General features: G+C 43.7%; 1 protein-coding gene across 1 annotated transcript in view; it reads left to right on the top strand.

Annotated features, from left to right (window-relative positions):
• Positions 1–4,325: 4,325 nt before the first annotated feature.
• Positions 4,326–23,699, top strand: part of USP12 (ubiquitin specific peptidase 12) — a 401,704-nt gene continuing 382,330 nt past the window's right edge. The window contains exon 1 of the mRNA XM_078657114.1: positions 4,326–4,538. Within this exon, the coding sequence (XP_078513240.1) occupies positions 4,491–4,538 (48 nt within the window). The 5' untranslated portion in view covers positions 4,326–4,490. The remainder of the gene's footprint in view (positions 4,539–23,699) is intronic.

Genomic DNA, 23,699 nt, shown 5'->3' with positions numbered 1-23,699 from the left:
CTTCATCCCAATTAATTTCAGGGAGAAAACTGGAAGTACTCCAGAGGTTGTGCTTACATTCTCCCAGCAGTAAAAAACAAGCATTTTCAATGCAATATGTCTCGCATTAGGAACGTTTGAGATATTGGTATTGTACATGACAAATTTTGTATTTATATGTTGGTTTTGAAAATAGCTAAATTAATAGCTTTGTCATTTACAATTCCAATAGTTTTAACTTTCGCAAATGTGACACCTATAGCATTTGTAATGCAATATGTGTTGTATTTACGTGACTTAGATGTATTGATATTACAAATAGTAATGGCTTTTAATTTTTTTAAATAATTAATACTTAAATAAAAGTTATTGTAATTTATAATGGCAATAGCTTAAACTTTTGTAAATCACTTTTGTGAAGATTATGCTTAGTGTATTTTATTGTGACGAAAATCCAAGAACAGAAGTGAAATATTAACATCTTTTTGTGACATTTGTCATAAAGCTTGAAACATTGAGAGAACAAATTTGAACCAGTTATTGTTGAATGGTTGCACAGATTGATGCTGTGGGGGCGCTGAGTGATGTTGTGGTGGCGACGAGTGATGCTGCGGTAGCGCAAAGTGATGTTGTTGTGCCCCTGAGTGATGCTGTGGTGGTGCTGAGTGATGCTGTGGTGATGCGATAGAGTGAGTGCGATAGACAGATAGAGGGAGGGCAATAGATAGATAGATGGAGGGCGATAGAGGGAGGGCGATAGATAGAGGGAGAGAGGGCGATAGATAGAGTGAGGGAGTGCGATAGAGTGAGGGCGATAGATAGAGTGAGGGAGGGCGATAGATAGAGTGAGGGAGGGCGATAGAAAGAGTGAGGGAGGGCGATAGTTAGATAGATAGATAGATAAATAGATAGATAGATAGAGTGAGGGCGATAGAGTGAGGGAGGGTGATAGAGTGAGTGAGGGCGATAGAGTGAGTGAGGGCGATAGAGTGAGTGAGGGCAATAGAGTGAGGGCGGTAGAGTGAGGGCAGTAGAGTGAGGGCGGTAGAGTGGTAGAGTGAGGGTGGTAGAGCAGTAGAGTGAGGGCGGTAGAGCGGTAGATTGAGGGCGGTAGAGTGGTAGAGTGAGGGCGGTAGAGTGAGGGCAGTAGAGTGAGGGCGGTAGAGTGAGGGCGGTAGAATGAGGGCCTTTAGAGTGGTAGAGTGAGGGAGGTAGAGTGAGGGCGGTAGAGTGGTAGAGTGAGGGCGGTAGAGTGGTAGAGTGAGGGCGGAAGAGTGAGGGCAGTAGAGTGGTAGAGTGAGGGCGGTAGAGTGAAGGCGGTAGAGTGGTAGAGTGAGGGCAGTAGAGTGGTAGAGTGAGGGCGGTAGAGTGAGGGTGGTAGAGTGAGAACGGTAGAGTGGTAGAGTGAGGGCGGTAGAGTGAGAGCGGTAGAGTGAGGGCGGTAGAGTGGTAGAGTGAGGGCAGTAGAGTGGTAGAGTGAGGGTGGTAGAGTGAGGGCAGTAGAGTGGTAGAGTGAGGGCGGTAGAGTGGTAGAGTAGGGCGGTAGAGTGGGGGGTCGAGTGGTAGAGTGAGGGCAGTAGAGTGAGGGTGGTAGAGTAGTAGAGTGAGGGCAGTAGAGTGAGGGCAGTAGAGAGGTAGAGTGAGGCGGTAGAGTGGTAGAGTGAGGGCGGTAGAGTGAGGGCGGTAGAGTGAGGGCGGTAGAGTGGTGGAATGAGGGCGGTAGAGTGAGGGCAGTAGAGTGGTAGAGTGAGGGCAGTAGACTGAGGGCGGTAGACTGGTAGAGTGAGGGCAGTAGAGTGGTAGAGTGGTAGAGTGAGGGTGGTAGAGTGGTAGAGTGAGGGCGGTAGAGTGGTAATGTGAGGGCGGTAGAGTGAGGGCGTGAGGGCGGTAGAGTGAGGCGGTAGAGTGGTAGAGTGAGGGCGGTGGAGTGGTAGAGTGAGGGCGGTAGAGTGGTAGAATGAGGGCAGTAGAGTGAGGGCAGTAGAGTGGTAGAGTGAGGGCGGTAGAGTGGTAGAGTGAGGGCGATAGAGTGAGGGTGGTAGAGTGGTAGAGTGAGGGCGGTAGAGTGGTAAAGTGAGGGCCGTAGAGTGAGGGCGGTAGAGTGAGGGCGGTAGAGTGGTAGAGTGAGGGCGGTAGAGTGGTAGAGTGAGGGTGGTAGAGCGGTAGACTGAGGGCGGTAGAGCGGTAGAGTGAGGGCGGTAGAGTGTGGGTGGTAGAGTGAGGGCAGTAGAGTGAGGGCGGTAGAGTGAGGGCGGTAGAGTGGTAGCGTGAGGGTGGTAGAGTGAGGGCGGTAGTGTGGTAGAGTGATGGCGGTAGAGTGGTAGAGTGAGGGTGGTAGAGTGGTAGAGTGAGGGTGGTAGAGTGGAGAGTGAGGGCTGTAGAGTGAGGGCAGTAGAGTGGTAGAGTAAGGGCGGTAGAGTGGTAGAGTGAGGGCGGTAGAGTGAGGGAGGTAGAGTGGTAGAGTGAGGGTGGTAGAGTGAGGGCGGTAGAGTGGTAGAGTGAGGGAGGTAGAGTGGTAGAATGAGGGTGGTAGAGTGGTAGAGTGAGGGCGGTAGAGTGGTAGAGTGAGGGCGGTAGAGTGAGGGCGGTAGAGTGGTAGAGTGAGGGCGGTAGAGTGTGGGCGGTAGAGTGAGGGCAGTAGAGTGGTAGAGTAAGGGCGGTAGAGCGGTAGAGTGAGGGCGGTAGAGCGGTAGAGGGAGGGCGGTAGATTCAACGATGCTGCCTATCCAGCTACATAGAGAAGACCTGTTCTTCTCAAGTCTCAATGAGGCCAACTCACTCAACTGACGCAGTGCCTGCTTGCTACGGTACCTGCATTTCAATGCACACCACCTGCTTAGATTGAAACGAACTCCTGCACCTCTATCGTTCAATCATAAGTGATGTATGGAAATCACACCCGTGCATTTTCAATATACACATATTCAACCATGGGGCAAAAATGTAATTTCATAGAAATCGTTAATAGAGAAGCATGTTGTGAAATTGCAAATCAAGAAAAATAATCGACCCTCCTAATCTTCTGAATAACCACGCCTGCTGGAACCTGAGACATGGGTCCTTGGAAGGGTTTGGTTGAAACGCAAAGCAAATCCTCCATATAAATTCCACATACAGGGCACTCTGATCAGTAAGAAGGTAAACAACTAAACGAACTAAGTGCCGGTCCTCAGAAAACTACATCTGGAACAGATATTGCTACCGCCAGGCTCTTAACAGATATATAGAATATGTTTTCGATAACATAGTATTTTATTTATTTTGAAAGGGTGATCCACCGTTGGTGCTTGTAAAAAAAGAGCAGTGCAGAGAGGGTGGGTGAGAAGGACGCTGGCGACAGAGCAACATGGAAAGTAGATTCGGAGAGAGGTGCACATGATCGACGGCTGAAAAGCAAACAACACTATTATGAATATAAAAATAAATGAATTAATATACGAGACACAGAAAAGCGGTATTGAAATGTGCACAGAAACGTGGGGACAATGGACTATGTAAAGACTTTCATTAGGGGAGTAGCATTGCTGTGGCGGGGGCGGGGCAGCGCATTCCTTTGAAGTCTGATGGGGGGCGGGGGAGCGGCTTCCTTTGAAGTCTGATGCCAAGGCTCAGACAAATGGTGTATGGAGTTCGATGTGGCTGGTGATGTGCATGCGCCTGGCTAACATGAACTGTGCCTAATCATTGCGCATTGGTTCAGCGAGACCTAAAAAGTGATGAGGAGCCACGGCCAACTGCCAATTAGGTCAAGGGAGCCACAGGTCAAAAAAGTTTGGGAACCACTGGGCTATGCCAATGCTTGTTTTTAAATCTCCCTCTTACCAAGTGAAAAATGTTGGCATGTATGCACGTTATGCGAGTACCTTCAAATACATACGTTCGTGTTGTACAGTATAAGAACCTCTTATTTTGAATAAATAAAGTATGTTGCTCCATAATAATCTAGCCAACATACATGGTGCATGATAATTGTGTAAGATCAATATGCAGCAATCATAATTTGCAATATCATTTGATGTACTATGGTAAACGCTTCCGCATGTTAAGAAATGCACTTTCTTGAATTTTGACGAGACTTTATCATATTTTTCATATCAGGTTTGTTGCAGGAGTAAGATGACAAATATTTTCAAGGCTCTGCTCTTGCACGGGCTCTTAGAGACAAGCCAGACCCCTGTCTCGTATCTCCAAGAAGCCCGCCCTTCTATCTCTGTACACGGAGGGCAACTTTCGTCAATTGAGCTGCTGTGAATCGAGTTTCTCATGAGCAGTGTGGGTGGAATTTAGGACCCTACGGGTGCTTATACTACCCGCAGCGCCACTCCCATCGCGTGCTCCCTCCCGTTGGACACGCCTCCAACCTTGGTTGAAGTCAGAAGGCAAGCGCGTGCCCTCTGCCCGTACGAAACGCGCGCGCGCTCCCGCCCCTGCCCGTGCAAGACCCGCGCGCGCTCCCGCCCCGTCCTGCCTTCCGTCTGTGATTGGGTGGGTTGGAAGATGGCGTTGGGCGGATGGAAATCCTAATGACAGTCTCCAAAATCGCTTCTCTCTGTACCATGGTGAGTGGGGTGCCAGGGAGGTGGCTTGCAGGGAGAGAGAGCGTGCTGCCGCGTTGTAATACCGGGCTGAACTGGGTCCGGGGTCACTGTCAGGGCAGGAACGGTTTCTGAGTGGAGAGTTCCCGGATGCAGCGAGGCCTATTGAAAGCAGTAAAGCTGCCACCCGTAGACGGGAGTGCAGCGGTGTCCCCGAGGAGAGGGCGAAACAGCAGTTACAAACACCAGCCAGGTTTTCTGATCTGTGCAAGGGGACTCTGTACCCTGCAGCACCCGCTGCCATGCTCGGACGAGGGTCAAATGGGGCACAGCAGCCGCATTCTGGAGCAAGGGGCTACCAGGGCTAGCTCTGCAGCTACTGGGAGTAATATCGGAATTTAAATTGCAGAAAGGAGCTTTGTCGAAAATGTCAATTTCCTGACCTAAATAGTACAGCCTCAGTCGCAGTCAGGTGCTAGGATAGGTCACTGCCATTTCTAGACGGGTGGTCGTGAAGCACCTGGTTACTGCCGCATGGAAATGGTTTTGCGCGTCCCTTGTATTAACCAAAGCGTGTGGCGATGAAGGTCCCGAGTTTTGCCATTGACAGGTGCGAGAGCAGCTCCATGTTGTCACATGCCAATGATAGTGCAGGTCTACGACCAGATGGGTCTGTAGTTCAGACAGGTGGTAGTGCTGGTCCACAATGATGCCAAAGACTGATCGTGTAGTGCAGGCCTATAGTTTTTCACAGACCAGTGGTCGTTCAAGCCCATGATGTCACATACGTTAGTGCAGGCTTATGGTGTTGTTGCAAACCGGTGGTAGCGCAGGTGCATTTTGTTGTCAGCTAAGAATTACTGCAGTCCCTTTTGTAGTGCTACGAGCGTGTGATACTGGAGAACCTTTCTCTTGCCCTGGGGCTAATACTTAGGTGGCTGAGCATAGGTATTCCTGCTCTTGGTTACACTTCCGCATAAGACCAGTTATATCTTAGTGTATATATATATATATATATATATATTTTTTTTTGCGGGTGCATAACTTTCTTTTGTTTTGCTGGTAAAAGCTGCAGCAGCGAGATAATTGTTTTCCCGGAAAGCCCGGCCAGGCAGATTCATTCGGCCTTTCACTTGTAACAAGAGTAGTTCTGCATTCCCCGCCCCCCACCCATAGCTGCCAAGCTTTCAGATTGCAAAGTGTGACATTTTCATAATTTTAGTGTAATTATGATCGACATTTCAACGACTATGAGTGACACTTTCTCGCAAGCAAAATCAATCAATGAAGACACGGGAAACATTTAAATATCAGAAATTACACCCATTGAGCAACGAGATGGTCTTTAGATTTATGTGTTCAAACACATGTATGTAGTTAAGCCAAAAGGGCGTGCATCATAACAAATATAAGCCCATGTCCATCTTGTGTGGGGAAAAGTGATGAGGCGGACGGGATATCACAAGGACCATGGCACAGTGAAAATCTCAATGTAGAAATTAATGTGAATGGGCAGGATTTCTTTACATAGGAAGAGGGGCTCCTACGACACAACATGTAAGTAAACATAATGGTGAATGGGTAGTAAGCAACATCATAAATATGCTTTTATGTTATAGATACATGACTGTAAGAACAGTTTTTTGAGTCATTGTGCATAGTACTCTCCAGTAACGTTATGCATATTTCATGCCATCTAATTAAACAGCCAACAAAAAGTAAAGTTATCTCCATACGCCAGTGTGATAATGTATCCCTCTTATTTGTACACTCTTTAACTGCAAGCATAAGAAGGCTTTAAAAATGTGTTCGAGCTGCATTAATGCTCATTAACTGATAAAGTAAAGAAAGACAGAAAAGCCATGATAAAAATAAATTAAGATGATTCATTCATACCCAATTCAGGTGGGAGACTCCCGATTACTAAAGCCAAAAATGGCTTCATTTTGGCTTTCTCCCGCTTGAAATGTGTAAAGCCTCTGCCTCAAATTACAACACACCAGATATTGATACAGCCCACTGCTAATATGATAAGCATACGGACATGTAACCCAATTCATCCGTACATGAAAATAGCTCTCATTACGTGTATATTTTGCCACAGAAACGAACACCAATTGAGGAAGTACTGATATACACACTGTCACTTACAAGTGTCAACTCCAGGCTGTGACCCCGTGGAGGTGGTTTAACGGCGTTTGGCATGCTGTAGACAGCCCAGAAGACTCTTTGAGCGCCGCTGTTCTGATGTGAATCAATCAGTTGACCTGGAACCAGGCCTTTATTTTCAAAGGGGTTGAGACCCGAGAAGGGGGGCGGCAAATGTGCGTGACTCCCAGGTCAGGGAGAGCTGCTAGGCAGGCGCTTCAGAAGCACCCCGGTCGGGGACTCACACCACTGCAACAAGGCTGGTAGGTGCTAATCATGTCACGAATGAGCCACACCTGCGGAAATCTGCTTTACACTCGGGTTCAGGCTGCTGCTGTCCTCACACAGTGGCGGTCAGTCATGGCTCTCCGTGACCCGTCCTCTGCACTCGGTTTCAAGCTGCTGTTGTCCTCACACAGTGGCGGTCAGTCATGGCTCTCCGTGACCCGTCCTCTGCACTATCTCCCTCGGCAGGCTCGGAAATTTTAGCTGAATCATGCAGCAGCGGCCTTGATTATAATGGCCTACCGGACGGCGGAGACTGTGGCCGAGCGTCATGTGCGAGCAACAGAGCTGCCCCTTGATTGCGGCGGCCTTCCTGTAGAATAAACTCCCAGCTCTAACAGCCAGCAGGACGTGACATAACCCAGCGGTGCCCTCGAAAGTATCTGTTAGGCACCAGCGCAGTGACGCCAGGAAGGCGGACTCAGTGCCGCACGGCGCTGCCGGTGATACATTGTAGCAGAGAGCCAGGGGGATCACTGCCTCAAGACCACAGAAGCAGCGCGCCGACACAGGCAGACCCTAGGCAGTGCCTGCAGGCAGCTGACACACTCAAGTTTGCAGCAATCAGTGAGTGTGCACCTGAGACTGCCACTATGCATTATGCGTGACAATGCATTTCAGTGCGATGATGCGGAGCACCACACTGAAATGCGTGAATGTCACACATGATGCGTGATATTTGACAGGACTGCCCAAATATCAAAACGATTTCAGGCCACATCTAGTACATTCATTGGCAGCATCTTTCTTTTTTTTGTTTTTTTGCTTTTGTATATCATATTACCTATTCGTTTGAAAAGTTCAGACACTTTCGTTCATTTCTCAAAATTGTGCTTTCTTGTACTATCCTGGAATATAGTTTTGCTCTCCAGTTTTTCCAAACTCTGTACCATTTAACATTCTTTGTTTTATGATTTGATTTGACAATTCTAAAGGAAAGTGTTTACATTTCTAAACATTTTGATATAGAGGAGACATGGTAACTGGAGCTGCTAATTATTTACAGTTATGAGCAGTTAAAACGCATGGACCAAGCCACGAAAAAGGTTCAGAATAAATTGGGAGGAAATTATGGTATTTAACGTTGGGGAAGGGGGGTGAATTTTAACCAAGACACAGGGACGGATGCTTTTGATCACATATTCGTGGGCGCTCTATGCGTTAGATGGGCTGTAACCCGGTGTTTTTTTCCTGGCTATTAAGTGTATTAAGATGGAATTACATTTTACGCATAAAAATAAATCTTAGCTTTAAATTAGTATTTTAAAAATGATTGTAAGTCCTTGCAGTGAATGCTTTTAACCTCTCTCGTTCTACTAGCTAAACAGCTGGACTTTTGCATCAATTGTGTTCTCTGCCACCTCTATAAAAAATTGTTGTGTATTTAATCTGTCTCAGCTCAATTGTCTGAGAAAGTTAAATATGTAGATAGATATGTTCCATTGATTTCCTTGGTGTTAGGGTTTGCTTTACCTGGCATACGTCAACTTTATAGCTTGTGGAGTTTATAGATTAAGTAGCTGCCAGATTAGTTTTTGGGTTGAGTAAATTTGGATATATTACCCTAAACTGCTTTTCGTTCAGGTATCAGGGTCTCCAATAAGGCCTGTTGCATAACTTTTATGGCTCTGAAGTTGAGACAACCTAACTACTTGGCTACACAAATTAACATTTCAGGAGGTGCTCATGATACCTGTTTCATAGATGTATTATGATCAGGCATTGCCAAATTGAGAAAACGTACTCTTATTTCGAAGGACCAACTTCTTTCCATTTTTGCTTCATGTATTCTACATCTTTTACCATTTAATTGCAAGTGCTGCATTTGACAAGTTGTTCTATTGTACATGTTCCCACAGGTCTACATTTTAGTTGGGCTAAATTAAGACCTTTATTGTTGTTTCTTGCACTGTAAAAAGGAAGACTGTATCAGAGAAAGCAAATTGTATAATACGCGCCTCAGTATCTGAGGTTATAAAGGTTCCCGGTCAATTTACAACTTTTAGCTTTATCCTAAAACAGCCAACATGAAGAAAGACAAATTGATTATTTCCAAAAGGCCAAAACTTTTTCTGTGTTTGTTATCTGTTTACAGATTTTTTTTAAGGAAACTACAGAGAAGAGATTGCTCTTCAATTTAGCTTCTAAAGCATGCTTGTCTCATCCGCTTACTGAAATTTAAGGCACTGATGAATGCCTCGTAAATTTGCTCATTGCTTTAGCCAGTGTTCTCTTAAGATGTATTTTGTTGGGGCACTGTATAAATGTAATCCTTCACTCACTCCGTATTTGTACTTTTAAAAGTTTGTGTGAGAAGTATATTGAGAAAATGTCAGAACCACGTGCATGTAATGTTTTATATTGTCTAAATGTACTGCATTGTAATTTGCTATATATGTGAATATCTTTTATTATTCTATACTGTTGTATTTACTTAGCACAAACCCATCCGATGAGTAACATAACACCGAAGAGACGACATAAGCACTAAGATATTATTTATGATATTTTACAATGAGGCAGAACATTCAGTGAGTAGTTGGTACCTATTGTGTTGGGGGATCATTTTCTGTCGGGACATGTCTTCAGGTTCTTTCTGAATTTGAGGAATGTTGCTGTTAAAAGGTTATGGTGGGGCAATAGGATGTTTAGGAGGCCGTTGAATCCAACGAGGCGAGATAGTACCAAGTCTTAAATGACAGTATTGTTTTTCTTTTTTAATGATGTCATTAAAGGATGGGGCTCTGTGGAAGGTGAATCCATGTGATTTTGCATGGGTTGCCAGTTTGAAAGTGTAGTTTGGCTCTGTTAGGTGGATTTTCATCTAATTTGTCCTGTGTCAATGAAAGGATTCTTTCTGTTACTGAATTTGGCATTCAGGTGCTATAATATATATATATATATATGGCTTCCTTACAATTTCTTTGACATTTTACACATCAATGGAGAGTAAAATGGGCAACCCAAGACTACCCTTGAGGGCTCGGGCAAAGTGAAATGGTAGAGTAGGTGTGCCTTCAAGGGATTTATTTAGATATTTTGCTAATTTATATGAAGCTTTCAAGGCCAAACAAATGGTTGCCTCGATAGTTAATTTCTTTCAGCAACTTAATTTAGTTTTCAAAGTGTATTGGCTCTTGTATCAAAGTCACAAAAGTCTTACAAAATATAAATCATACGTGCAAAAAATGTGCTAAGAACTGGAACAAAGGTGGGTGTATGTAGAAAAATATTTACTTTTTACCTTTAAATTAGGGTACTTAAAAATACAGACAATGTAACAAGAAGGAACAATTTAAGATTCAAAGCCTTCACTGTGACATTTGCCAACACTTTTCTTCCTAACACAAATTAAACAGTTTACAGAAGAGAAAGCGTAGGTCGACGTTTCGGTCTATCTTTTCTTTAACAAGACCATCTTGAGAACTGACATGTAATTGATGACCCCTATGGTAATATAGAACAGAAGCAATTACCATTTGTTCTTACATGAAATCATACATATTATAACACCCACATTCCTTTGCACAAGAACAAGTCTAATTAATTTTAAATAAACTTACTGCTAATAATTCACGGATTGTTATACTTCATATTTTCTGATGTACTGTCTATTTACACAGTCAATACATGATCTGTATCTCATCACCCATTAGACAATCTAGGGAGACAATTTCAACAGTTCAATTTACTCATTTTCTATTTCACCTCCTTATCCTCATTATTGTTTGATGTGCAACTCTTTTTTGAGATAGAGAGCTCCAAATGTCCTTAGCTATATAGTTTAGGAGATGGAGGTCAGTCTTCCTTTTTACAGTGCAAGAACAAAATAATGTAAGGTTATACATCATATAAGAATGCAAAGCTATACAGCATCTAGATCACATTCACAGTCAGATAACCATTTGGGTTTATTCCTTACTCTTTTCCCAACATCAGAAGATCTTACTGCACACTTAAGGGCAACGTATTGCTGCCAGAGATTTCAATATTTTTATCCAAAAAGCCATTTTCGCCATCCTGTCTCATCACACAAGAATCATTACCACCAACCACATCGTTCATAGTATTATTAATTGTAGTACTCTCACAGATGTCAGGATCATCAAACAAGTCCAAGTTCTTAGTGAACTTATCATCCTTTATTAAGTCCTGATTAACAGCAATCCTTTTTAGATTCCAAACTTTGCCATCACTTAGCAAAACAGCATTTCACAACCCCTCAACCACAGTTAATGGTTCAGAAAACGGACTCTCGCCCTTCTTGACCTTACTAGGATTCCTCACTTTAACCAACATGCCTACTTCCATTTTAACTTCTTTGGAATTGGTTTTCAAATCATACTGCTGCGTGTACTTTAAATGGGTGTCCACAATTTGTTTTCTAATATCTTCCATGGAAATAACATTATTGACAGGATGCAAAAGCCAAACTGGATTAACTTTCGTTCTGGCTTCTCTGCCCATCATGACCACAAATGGAGAAACACCTAAAGCACCATGCACAGAAATTCTGTAAGCCAATACCGCCTTCACAACTTGAATTTCACAGTTCTCATTGTTTTTCATGGCCAGTTGAACATCATTCTTAATCACCCTGTTGAAGCGTTCCATCATGCCATTACCACTGGGGTTGTAAAGAGGCGTAGTCTTGTGTTTGATGGCCACTTTAGCAAAATAATCTTGTGCCTTACAAGAAACAAATTGTACTCCATTATCACTAATTATAAGTCTAGGAATACCTTATTTGAGAGACTTCATCTAAAAATTCCAAAACGGCACCTGATTCAACTCTGTCAACAATTTTGATGACAGGCCATCTGGAGAAAATATCAATTAAACCAATAACACATTTATGATTCTCTCCAATGGGGCCTGTAATGTCTATAGCTAAAGTTTCCCAAGGACCATTAGGAACAATAGGTTCACACATGCATGGTTTCAATGTTCTCAAAGACTTATCTGGTACTGTCGTGTATATTTGGATCCTTGATAACAGTATCAGTGCTGCATCGTATTATTGTATCTGGCTATTGACTGTTTAGGAGTTGCGGACCCACCATGAATATGCGCAAAGTAGTAGCTGGGACCTTAGACGCATTCATTGTTAGGACGGAATCGTTGCTGACTCACAAGATTGAAATGACATGCAACGACTCTCCCTAAAACCCTCTACATTACATAGTCGCCCGTCACTTGGTATTCCCGATCTGGGTTGCACCCCACAAATGTGCGTGCCTATCACCCCCCAAAATCAGTCCCTGAACTCCCCCTTGTCAACCCTGGATGTGGCCCCCATGGCGGTCTCTAATGGGTCTAGCATAATCACCAGAGCACGGGTCGCTAAACCCCGAGACGAAAACAAGGTGAGAGTTCCTCCGGTCAAACGAAAGCGGGGTGTTGGCTTCCAAAAAACTAAAAGCACAAGGGATCCCCGAGTCGCTAATCATGTAACACTATCTAATTCTGTTAGTACACAGACTGACTCTGCTTTTTCTTCACCAAGGCAGAACACTATTGGGGATTCTTGCCACCGCTATGGAGACTGCTCTGGAAACTGCATTAGCCCACATAAAAAAACTGATTGACAGGAATTTTACTGTTCTTTGGGAAAAGTTAGAAAGTGTGGACATTGCTTTGGACAATTTAAGTGGTAGTAAAGTGATCTCTCATCCTGATGCTATCGCGGGGGAGGGCTCGCTAATGCCACTAGATGCTAATTCAAGATTTAACTTGCAAATTCCACCCTGCTCAAGGAACACTTATTTGTTAATTCTTGTATAACTTGCCGCAAAATAAAAGAACCCCTTGTGCCAAAACCTACCTCGGAGCAGGGGAATTTACCGGATGCATCCCGGGAGCTTACAATGAAGACCTTAGGTCCACATAGCAGTCACTCTGAACGCTTACATTCTGGCACAATACCAAGTGACCCAAATAGGAGTACAATAGATAGCCCAAGGAGTAACCACCCGAGACCTAATACTGATATTTTGAGCCTTCCCCCAGCCACTTGTCCTTATGTATTAGTTCTGGCCGGCGTTCCCACTCTTATATGGGACCAGAGGGAGTCTTCTGTTGACCTACGCAATAAGACTGTGGATTGGTTAAAAAAGCACAAAAAGTTTCACCCATCCAACTTGAATGAGATCCTTATGGTACGTAGAGTTGGGTGGGTTGGCCCATGCCCCAAGAACATTGATGGCGACTGTATCGTGATCAACTTTCGCAGGCCCCATATGGTTTGATGTCTATTCAGATTCTGTGAGCAAACCTTTACCCAAAACTCCAGCATTTGCGCGTTCCCCCCTGGGCTATTTTTTCAAACCGCAATTTAGGCTCACTACAAATATGTCTGCCCCTCTCCCAGTATCCAATAGGTTTCAGGTCTTATCTGATCTGGATACCCAGGCTTGACAACCATTTCCACTGGAAAACCAACCATACCCGTTGGAAAATTCTCAGGTTTTTGCATCTTCATCTCTTAGCGACATTGTTGGATGACCAGCAAGCCATAATTAAGGCCAAGACAGACACAGATCTGAGTATTCTGAGCTGGAATGTAGCAGGCCTCCAGTCAAGGCTCGGTGACCCAGACTGATTACGTTTAATAAAGGAACAGGACATAGTTATGTTCCAAGAGACTTTGGCTACCCAAGAATGACATATTAATGGGTTTCATTGCGATAATATTGCAGCCACTACCCCTAAACTTGGTCGCCCCACGGGGGTTTATTAATTGGGATAAACATTGCTGCTGGTGGTGGCATTAACGTTCTACCAACCAACAGCCACAATTTCCAAGTCTTACTGTATAAAAGGAGAGTTTCTTTTTCTTTGATCAATTTTTATAATAATGATTTTTACTCCACCCCTAATGGGAACTTCATTAAGATTTTTGATTTTATCTCTAATTTAGATTGCCAGCATGAATCAGCCAAAACGATTGACATCTTTTTGGGTGGTGATTTTAATGCGAAACTAACAGACACACCACTTAGCACAGGAATATGCTGATCCCGGGTTATTAGGAGCCAGGGGATCGAAACGGCGACGACTAAACAGTTCTACAGTTCATTTATCTGTGTATTGTCCTGTAGATACTGTATGTCGTAACTTGCAGAGATTATTTAAAATTTTGCAAGCGACAATTGGCTCCAACGTTCTTTGCCTGCTAAAGACTTTTTCTTTACTTGTCTATTTCTTGTACTGTTTGTTTGTTTTATTTTGGGTTAGGTACAGGATTGTGCCCTATCTTAATGTGTATGTATGACCTCCCCTAGGTCAACTGGTATTTTACTGATTATATATTAAAATTTCCTAACCCGGCTGGGTGAAGAAAATTGATTATAGTACTGATTCCGGTCTATAATTTCATTGTTTATTTTGCTGAACTATCCTTAGGACCCTTGTTCTTTATAATAATTGATCACCCATGGTCCAAAGGTATCCATCGGGCTCCCTTGTTTACTTAAAAAGACAGTGTCTTACTTCTAGCAATTTGGGAGATAGCTACCTTTATTTCTTCTAGTTGCAGGAGTTTGCCCAGTTCGCCCGCTGTAGAGGGTTGAGCCTAGTCTGCAACATATCACATAAGAACTCTTGTGTGTGTGTCCCGGTGTTGGGGGAGGGTGGGGGGGGTCCATCGCTCTATACAGTGCTTGGTAATACTCCCAAAATGCAATGTTAACGGCTGTCTGGGGTGTTCCTACTGTGCCACCATCTAATCTGATGGGTTTGGGTGCTGATCTTCAAAAATATTCAACCAGTGTGCAAGAGAATTATGTACCTTTTCAAATACTACAGTATTTAATCAAAGCTGAGACGGTTGAAAACAAATGTCTGTGACAGACGCTCATGAGGTATGCCTTTCATGTTTATGCTTGGCAAATAACTCCAACTCATGGAAGGAATGTACCCTCATGAACCGAAGGCAGACGGGAATGTGAAGTGAAGCTGTCTGTTGCCGAACACTTGAATAAACTGCTCTGGTCCAGCTCGAAGTCGAGGATGCAAATTCCTTCCTGCTCCTGAGGTAGTACCAGTGGCTGGTCCTGGTTGTAGTCGAAGTATTCAGGTAAGTTTGAATTAAAGTAGAAGAGGAAACGCAACAAAGCCAAGTGGAACTCTTCCCCATCTTGCCACTGTATCTGTCAGGCTCCTCAACCTCGAATCCTCAGAATCGTGCCGATGCTCAATAGGGGCCCACCTCTGAACCACCCCAAGTCTGGACGATGAATACCCACAGACTGTTGAGGTGATTGAGCGGGGGAAGGAAGGGGTAGGAACAGCAGGGAGGGAGATCTGAGAAGGAAAACAAAACAAACAATCATAAGCGTCAATGTTTCTTTTTCCCTTTACCCTAGATTGTATTAAACCCCTCTATACACTACACTAACCCCCTACCTGAAACAAAAAGAAGTATAGCTGTCTTCAGAAGAGAGAAGAGGGTGGAGGCAGGTTCATGATGCAGCTACCAAATGAAAACAAAACATAATGTGAAAGAACTGGTAAGAAAGAATCTTTCTATGACCATGAACACTTCTTCTATTTTTTCTCAATCCTCATAACACACCTGTCAAAAGGCTGGAGTCCTAGGACTGCCAGCCAGCAGGTCCCAGCCAACAGAGGAGTCACCACGATACGGTGAAGGTCACCGTAAACAAACAGACTGAGGCTTAAATGATCCCACGATACGTGCCGAAGCACTCTTACCGCCCTGTTACAAGCGTAGGATCCTGGCGTGAGGAGACCGATTCAGCAATCCAGAAAACGAATAATCGGCAAACCTGTCTGATTTCCGTCGCTCTTTGGAGCAGTTCCCGGCGTCACACCCGGGTTACGTGATGCGGCTCGCTATGGACGCCGGGAATTGCAGTTCGATGTCAGCATTTCGGATCTCGGTAAGCGCTGAGGGCAGTTAGTGCGCTACCGGCATCCGAATCCTGACAGTATCTCCAGAGAATGTCAAGATGGTGTCAGCGTGCCACTCGGTCTTGCCCCCCATCCATAGAGGAGCCGATTCCACAATTGATCTCGATGCAACCCAAGATTCCCAGATATCAGTGACAGCGCAACAAATCAAGGTCTTTTGGGAGGCCATGTTGGATATCTTTTACAGTCTTCTGGTTACACTAGTGTACCTTTAGGCCCCATGGATCAGAAGGGGTATTTAGTTGGGAGATTCCATCTTCAGCATTGTCTGTGGCACTTGAACTTGTTTTAGGCTCTGCTCTCGATTCAGTGTTGACTTCTACTCTGACACCAAAACCTTTGGCAGTCCATTCGACTTTGGTTCCGAACACTGTCGCTCGTTTTGATGATGACATTCTCAGCATCGACTTGCAGGCAGCCACTGGACCCGATACTTTTTCCTTGTACTGGGTTGATATCTCTCCCCAGACCACCAGCGGAGGAACATGCTTTCTTAGCTTTGGTGATTAGACATGGAACTGAGGTTTTAGACTTACAACACCCTTCTGTGGAGTGTATAACTAACATACTCACAGTGGTGTTAAAGCTTCGGCAGGTTCTGCTGAGCCTTTGCTACCAATCAGTAAAGTAATCACTGACACATTGATGGACATTTGGGTGAAGCCTTTTTCTTGCTGTCCATTGAACAGACATAGACAGGCACTAGGTGACCCCGATTTTATTTATTTTTTAAAAACATTTTTTAACTCTGAACCACAAGACACCCTGGCATCGTATGCAATCTTCCACAAGTCAGGTGAACAACATAACGTGCATCCTGATTGTCCGTCCACTCAAGCTCTACATATTGCATTGTTGTACATAGTTGGAACACACCGGTGGGAGGGAGGGGGGCTGGAGAGATGGGGGTTATTAAGGATTAGGTTAATAGGAGGTAACGGACCACCATTGTCGGTTGTTTACCATGTAGGTTGGTTAATAATATGCCGTGACTCATCATTGAACATGGGGAACATAAGACATGAACATTATCTGTCAGTAGTGTAGACGTATGTATAAGTCTGTGGATACTAATTTGATGGGGAGAGGGATTTCTGATTATTGTGATGGTGATATCTGATAGCTGCAATGAAAATCAATAAACTATATTTACAAAAAAAAAGTCAGGTGAACAACATTTTATTTCCTATGACTCATCACATCCTGACAGAGAATCAAAGAGAATTGAGGCATTTGGGAAATTAATGTTCTCATTTGACAGTCGAACCTTGAGGTCCGTCTATGCCAGTTGCCTTCTTGGCCCATATATTTATATCTCAGGGACGTGGTCTGTGAGATGTTGGCGTTTGACCTTGAGGGCTTCTGGGCCTCCGTGGCTCAAATAATTCAGGGTGGTCAAGATTAAGCCATATATGTCATTAGGTTTGGCCTGGATGCGACGGATTGCTTGTGTCGGGCAGTAAGCACCAGTGTTTTGGTATTCGATGTAATTTATGGGCTTCTGTTCATTCCCTATAGATATGCCTCTGGACGTCTCGTCTGTTTGGTGAGATGGAAGATTTGTCCCTGGAAACTATAAAGGCAGCTGAGCCGCAGTGCGTTCTTTGGGTCTTTCTGTGCCTGCCAGGCAGTTTCTCCACCAATTTTGTCCCGTTTGAGGGTACTTCATACAGACAGCACCAGGTGCATTTACAGCAGCCACCCCAGTCCATTTGGGTTTGAAGACTGGGTGCGGACAGACACTGAGCAGTCCACCAGAGAGAGCGATTTCCTATGGATATGCCTTTTGACGTAGACAAACAAAACAGGTTTCAAGTGATGCGGTATGCGTTGGCGCCTGCTCGTGTGTACGTATGTATGTGAGAAAAGTCAGTCGATGGCGGTGCCACAGGCAGGGGGATAACCCCAAACCCCCGAGGTAGGCACAAGGTCTCTGAACAAATGAAACAAGTGGCCTGTGCACACGTGATAAATAAAAACAGAGCAAATGCTGCGAGTCAAGAATACAAGTCTACAAAAACACAACAATCACAGTAGTCCAATGTTGCGTTTGTTCTGTTTAATTCTGATCAGATGCCCAGCCAACACGTTTTTCGTCAGGGTATTGGACCCTCGACTTCTTCAGGGCTATTAGGCCGTTGGGCTATGAGGGGATCTACCTCTCTGCCGGTTGTACTTCCGTCCCGGCTGCTGTGGGTGAGTTTCTCTGCAAGTGTGGACATCAAATAGTGAGGTGGTCCGTACCACCACGAAATACACTGGTCGTGCGAGTTGAATTAGGGCAACGAGTACGCCGACAACAATCCTGAGACCCGCGAATGTTTGGTGAGATGGAAGATTTGTCCGTGGAAAACTATAAAGACAGCTGAGGACCTTCATGAGACTATTGAGCCCTGACGAAGTTCAAATGAACGAAAAGCGTTGGCTGAGGTTTTAAGAGATTGAAAAGAATAAGAATTTTGGACAAATTTGAAGCTCTTTTGTACTTTGCTTTTTGGTGCACCGTCCTTTTCTACATAAACCTCCAGACAACTGTAGACCTCCGTGGGGCACACAATCTACCTGTCCAAGTCACACCCAACTCTTAACCCCTTCGGTGCTCATGACGAGCTCAGCTCGTCATGGCATATAGCTCTCAGGTGCTCATGACGAGCTGAGCTCGTCATGACCACACCCGTTTTGGTTGCTGTCCAGCACAGCAGGGGAATAGCTCTAGCAGCCATGTGGTTAAGAAGGGGGTCCTTTTCATTGGAGTCCCAATGGATATCGTGCAGTTAAGGACATTCTCTGTATCACGACCAGTCCATTACATTCGGTCTGTGATTAGTGTTTCAGCCTGATCCTGGGTCTCAGTGAGAATGGCACTGAGGCTTCTTAACCTCCTGCATCCTGCGGTTTGATTAGGCCATGTGGCATTTTGGGAGGCTCAGTAGTGGAACTGGAAGTCTCAGTGGGCTCAGCACCAATGAAACACGTTGGACTCTATCCAAGTTTTGAAGGAAACTTAAAAAAATATGCAATGGTGGCTGTTTGACTGCAATTTGACCAGCGACAGATCTCTCTTCCCTTCTCCACTCGGGGCTGACGTTGGTGACTGATAAATATCTCCTTGGTTGGGTAGGTTATCTTGGAGAGGTGGAGATAAGAGTGCTCTGGATTCCGGCGCAAACCCGGCTCAATCTATTGTAGATGCAGGACATTTTCCTGGCACCAAAGGCCTTTACTGTTCATCAAAGGAAGACTGGTCTAAATCCTCAAGGGCAACACCACTGCCATGTGGTACTGTAATAAGCAGGGTGGTGTAGGGTCCTGCGTTCTGTGCTGGAAAACTGCATCTTTGGAGTTGGCTGGGATGTCCAGGGCAGACCAGCTCAGTTGAAGGTACTTGGAGGTTTGGGTGGGGTATTTTGTCATTACCGAAGAAGCTTTTGAGAACTGGACTTCCCAAGAAGGATCTCTCTGGAAGACGCATTCCAGCTAAAGTAGACCAGAGAACTTCTAGGTGCTTTTTCACCTCTACCTCTCCTGTCCCGAGTTCTGAAGAAGCTCGAGAACATCTTGGCCCAAGTCATTCTTCTGGTTCCAGATTAGGCCAGGAGAGTGTGGTACCTGGAAACTGGTCATGAGCATCTTTCCCCTGATCAATCTTTCGCTTAGGGAGGATCTTCAATGGCAGCAGTAGGGTAGGGTTCTGCACCCAGGCCTGCGCAATCTACACCTCCATATGTGATGATTGAGCGATGGCAGTTGGCTGCATTCAGGCACCTTCCCTAGGTTGTGGAGGTTTTCCTTGCAGCACGGTTCCCCTGTGCAAAGTCCATTTGTGCTGGGCCCTGGGACAAATTTGTGGTCTGGTGTGGGGTGCATAGAACAGACTTGTTCCTGCCACGCTGTTGGATTTCTTATTGTGTTTTGTCTTTGGCCCAGCAAGGACTTGCAGTGGGCATCATTAAAGGTAGTTTGTTGTCCCTTTTGTGTTTGCCAGACCAACCAGCCTTGTCTGATTCACCTATTGTGATGTTGTCTATAAAAGGTTTAACTCGTGTTTCTCCCTAAACTCTTTGTGAAGCCACAGTTGGCTCTCAATTTGGTCCCGACTTTCCTCGTGTACTCCCTTTGAACCAAGGCACAGTTGCTCATTGCATTTTTCGACTCTGAAAACTGTGTTCCTTGTTGCTATTACTTCAGCTTGTCACATGGCTGAACTTCAGGCTCTCTCAGTGCAGTCACTCTAACCACCTTTTTCCCAGAGAAACTGACGTTTAGGACCAAGGCAGCCCTTTTGTCAAAAGTAGTGATTCTTTTTTGCGTTAGGCAATCCATCATCCTTTCAATATCCTTTGCTCCACCTCACCCCTTGAAAGAGGATAAAAGGCTCCATCGACTGGGCCACAGAAGAGCCTTGAGCTTTTACATTAATGGTATCAGGGACCATCAGTTTGATGATTAGCCCTTTGTTGGGTTGGTAATTACCTCTTTGTTTTCTTTTTGGGGGGACACAGGAAGGCAAGGCAGGACAGAAGAAGACGTTGTTGAGGTGGTCTACTATGCATTGACCAAGAAGTGGCCTCTGGAAGGTCCAAGGGCTCGTTCTACCAGGGCATAGGCATCCACCACAGCATAGGCACGTGCAGTGTCTGGTCTTGACATTTGCCAGGTCGGGACGTGGGCGTCCATTCTCAAGTTAATTAATCACTACTGCCTTTATGTTTAGCCTGGTTCAACAGGAAGGGCATTTTGGCTGTTTTGGTCTATGCTATTCCACTGATCATCCACCTTGTGACTTAACTGCTTTTGTATATATTCTAAAGCTGAGATATTTGCGGTTAGAAGTATTCATCAGAGGAACAAGGTACTTATATTTTAAAATGTGCTTTCTCGCGTATACTCTATTTGGCTGCAGATTCCTCACTGCCCTCGCCAAACTCCTCACCGCCCTTTCCAAACTCCGCGTTCTGTGGAATGGCCGCTTTTCCCATCTGCAAAAAGATCCCAAGTTAGGAATCTGCACACGGTTCCAAACCCAGTCTGACGCCTGGCATAGGCTAAAAGTGAGGAATCTGCGATTATAGTATCCACTAAAAACAAAGTAGCAGAAGGAAATCAACTCTTTCATTGTCTTCAAATGTTAGCAGATCTCTTTAAGTACATGCTTCCATTTTGTTTGTATTGGTCCGCTTTTTGAAATACTACAAGTACATTTGATTATTCTTTTATGACCTCACACTCTGCTCTACCTCATAATACATTAATAACTGAAATATCTATCCAGGTTCCAGTCTTTCTTTTTTTAATTGCTGTTTATCCTCAGTCAAGAGGCTTCATGACCTGTTGACAATTATATTGAAGGGAAGCATCTGCTATGGCAAACTGCTTCTATGGCAACATTCTAATGTGGTTTATCTCTCTTAAGTCTAATTATGTGGGGATTACATTTATGTCCATTCTATTTAGTATGATAAATTGTAGCAACTTAAATCTGCAGTGTCTAGAGAAAATCTTTAAATTAACTCTTAAGGAAGATTTTTCATGTGAAAATATGTTTTTCGCCTTAGAAAAGAAAATTCACAAACGTTTTCTTGGAGAACATCTGGAAACTTGAGACTACTCCATGTTTCTGGGTAGAATTTGAATTCTCTGAGGTAGTTACCCTGCACCCATTCACGGGTATAATTTAGCAGGTATATATTTATGGCTGACCTTAAGAGCTGTATATTTTAAGTGGACGTGAAACCTGCCTGTACATCTGTCCTTCTTTCCTCTATCTTTGCTTTCTTGTCTGGTGACGAATCATATCTTTATTTGGTACTGTGCGTATGTAGGGGGGGGGGATTTTAATGAGAAACAAAAAAGATTTGTAATTAGTAGAGTGATAAAGTAAATCAAAAGTTTATTTATATCATTACCATGTTTACAGCTTTTCATTTGAGCTTTCATTGAAATGCGAGAGCTTTGTGCAAGTTGGCTTGGTTTTGTAGTACTCGGTTGAAGGAACATAGTTTACAGGGGGAAGAAAATTGTATATTTGGTATTGAAAATGGAGTAAATACAGAAAGCCGGGTAGTAGTTTATTTGTAATGTAGACAATGTGGAATTGTAAGTAGCCTTTGCAGCATCAGACTTTGATGGATATAATCGCCTTTTACAGGACCTAAATTTCCCCTAAAATCTCAAATAACTGCAGAAAAATAAAGTTGCTGAAAACTTCGATAGTTCAGTTTCATGTTGGGAATGGTTACCAGACACACACCTGAAATCAACTGTTGATAAGAAAGGCAGAGCCAGTAGAGGTTTGACAAATGTAGCTGCAGACATGAGATTTAACAGTTAAATCCGGACTAGGATAAGTTATTTTGTTTGGAATCGGAGGAGATAAAGTTCTGTGGTACAGATTATTGATGGTAATTGGATACTAGAACAAAAGAGATGTTGTATAGTGAAAGGGAGTAGATACAATTGAGTATAACTTGAAATGTCTAAGAGATGGTTGCCAGGTATTAAAATGCAAATGCAGTCTTTAACCTTGACGATTGATTCATTGAGAAATTATTGTAAACATTTGAGTTCAGGTTAGTAAAATATACAGTAGCTTTCGACTTTAGTGCCTGAGGTTCAAGTTCCCTTACAACACACTCCACTGCTAAAACCTTCGCTGTAGGTTATATTGATTCCCACAATTAGAACAAATTGGTATCAACTGACTATTTCTTCCTATCCTCTGGTTTTAAGGGAGACCATGATTATTTCCAGATGACTGAAAGCGCATGCAATTTTGAAAAATAGATGGAATGATTCCATGAACATTTTTGATATAAAGATGCTGATTAGAGATGCAAAAGGGCAGTTCCAGTACAATTATTTGGCGGGGCGGGTGGGGGGTGAGAGAGTGGGAATTGGCTCCTAATTTAACAGCAGAAGGTACTAAAAATATTTTATGGCCAATCTACATGTCATGAATCTCTGTGAACTATACCCTAGAAAGAGAAATTACCCCAACAGTACTTCTTAAAGTTATGCAATGGGCATAATTGAAATCCATAACATCGGAATATGCAGACTTTTCACAAGCTGTGCTCACACTGCCTAAAACTACCTAAATTTGTCCTTAGACAAGATCATCGTTGATCAGCACATGCTTGTCGCAGTTGTTTGAAAATTTAAATCATGGTAACATGAATTTTTATTTGAAATAACGCATTTACGTCATTAGATATGGAAATAATTTGAGTGACTCTGATTGTTGGTGTTTGGAATGTGTTATTGTTGAGTGAGCAGTCCCATCAAACAAATATTATCATCAAACATTATACTCAATTCTTTTTTATATTGGAATTTAGTTTCATTCAATATAAATGTAAAAAAAGAATTAAACACCGAATCCTTTTACAGTGCCTTGGTTAAGGTGCACAGCTGTTGAACGTGCTCAACAGCATTAAATAGTAAATCATTGCACTTAGATTATGCACTTGGATTAGGGTTGCTATATTATTGACATGTTGTAATGTGGTTTAAAAAAAAGCAAAGTAATTAATGATCTGTGCTCTTCTGACTACTTTAGCTGCTCCAATATACAGAAAATACAACAAGAGTTGTGGCAATTAGTGGAAATGCATCCCTACTGCCACATATGAGGCTACTCTATGGGGCGTGGCAGAGAACACGATATTGCAGCTGGAGAAAAATTCCTTCTTACGTAGATTTCTAGCTGTTCCCCTCTCAGTATCAATGTATATTACACATAGAGAATTAAATATATATCTTACCTCAAAGACATAATCAATCTAAGTGTAATTGCCAGCTGATATAACATCTGGAGTA

The sequence above is a fragment of the Lissotriton helveticus genome, chromosome 8 (genome assembly GCF_964261635.1).
Source record: "Lissotriton helveticus chromosome 8, aLisHel1.1, whole genome shotgun sequence".
Taxonomy (NCBI): Eukaryota; Metazoa; Chordata; class Amphibia; order Caudata; family Salamandridae; genus Lissotriton; species Lissotriton helveticus.
The sequence above is the reverse complement of the archived record's forward strand: the minus strand, read 5'-3'. Positions and strand labels throughout refer to the sequence as shown.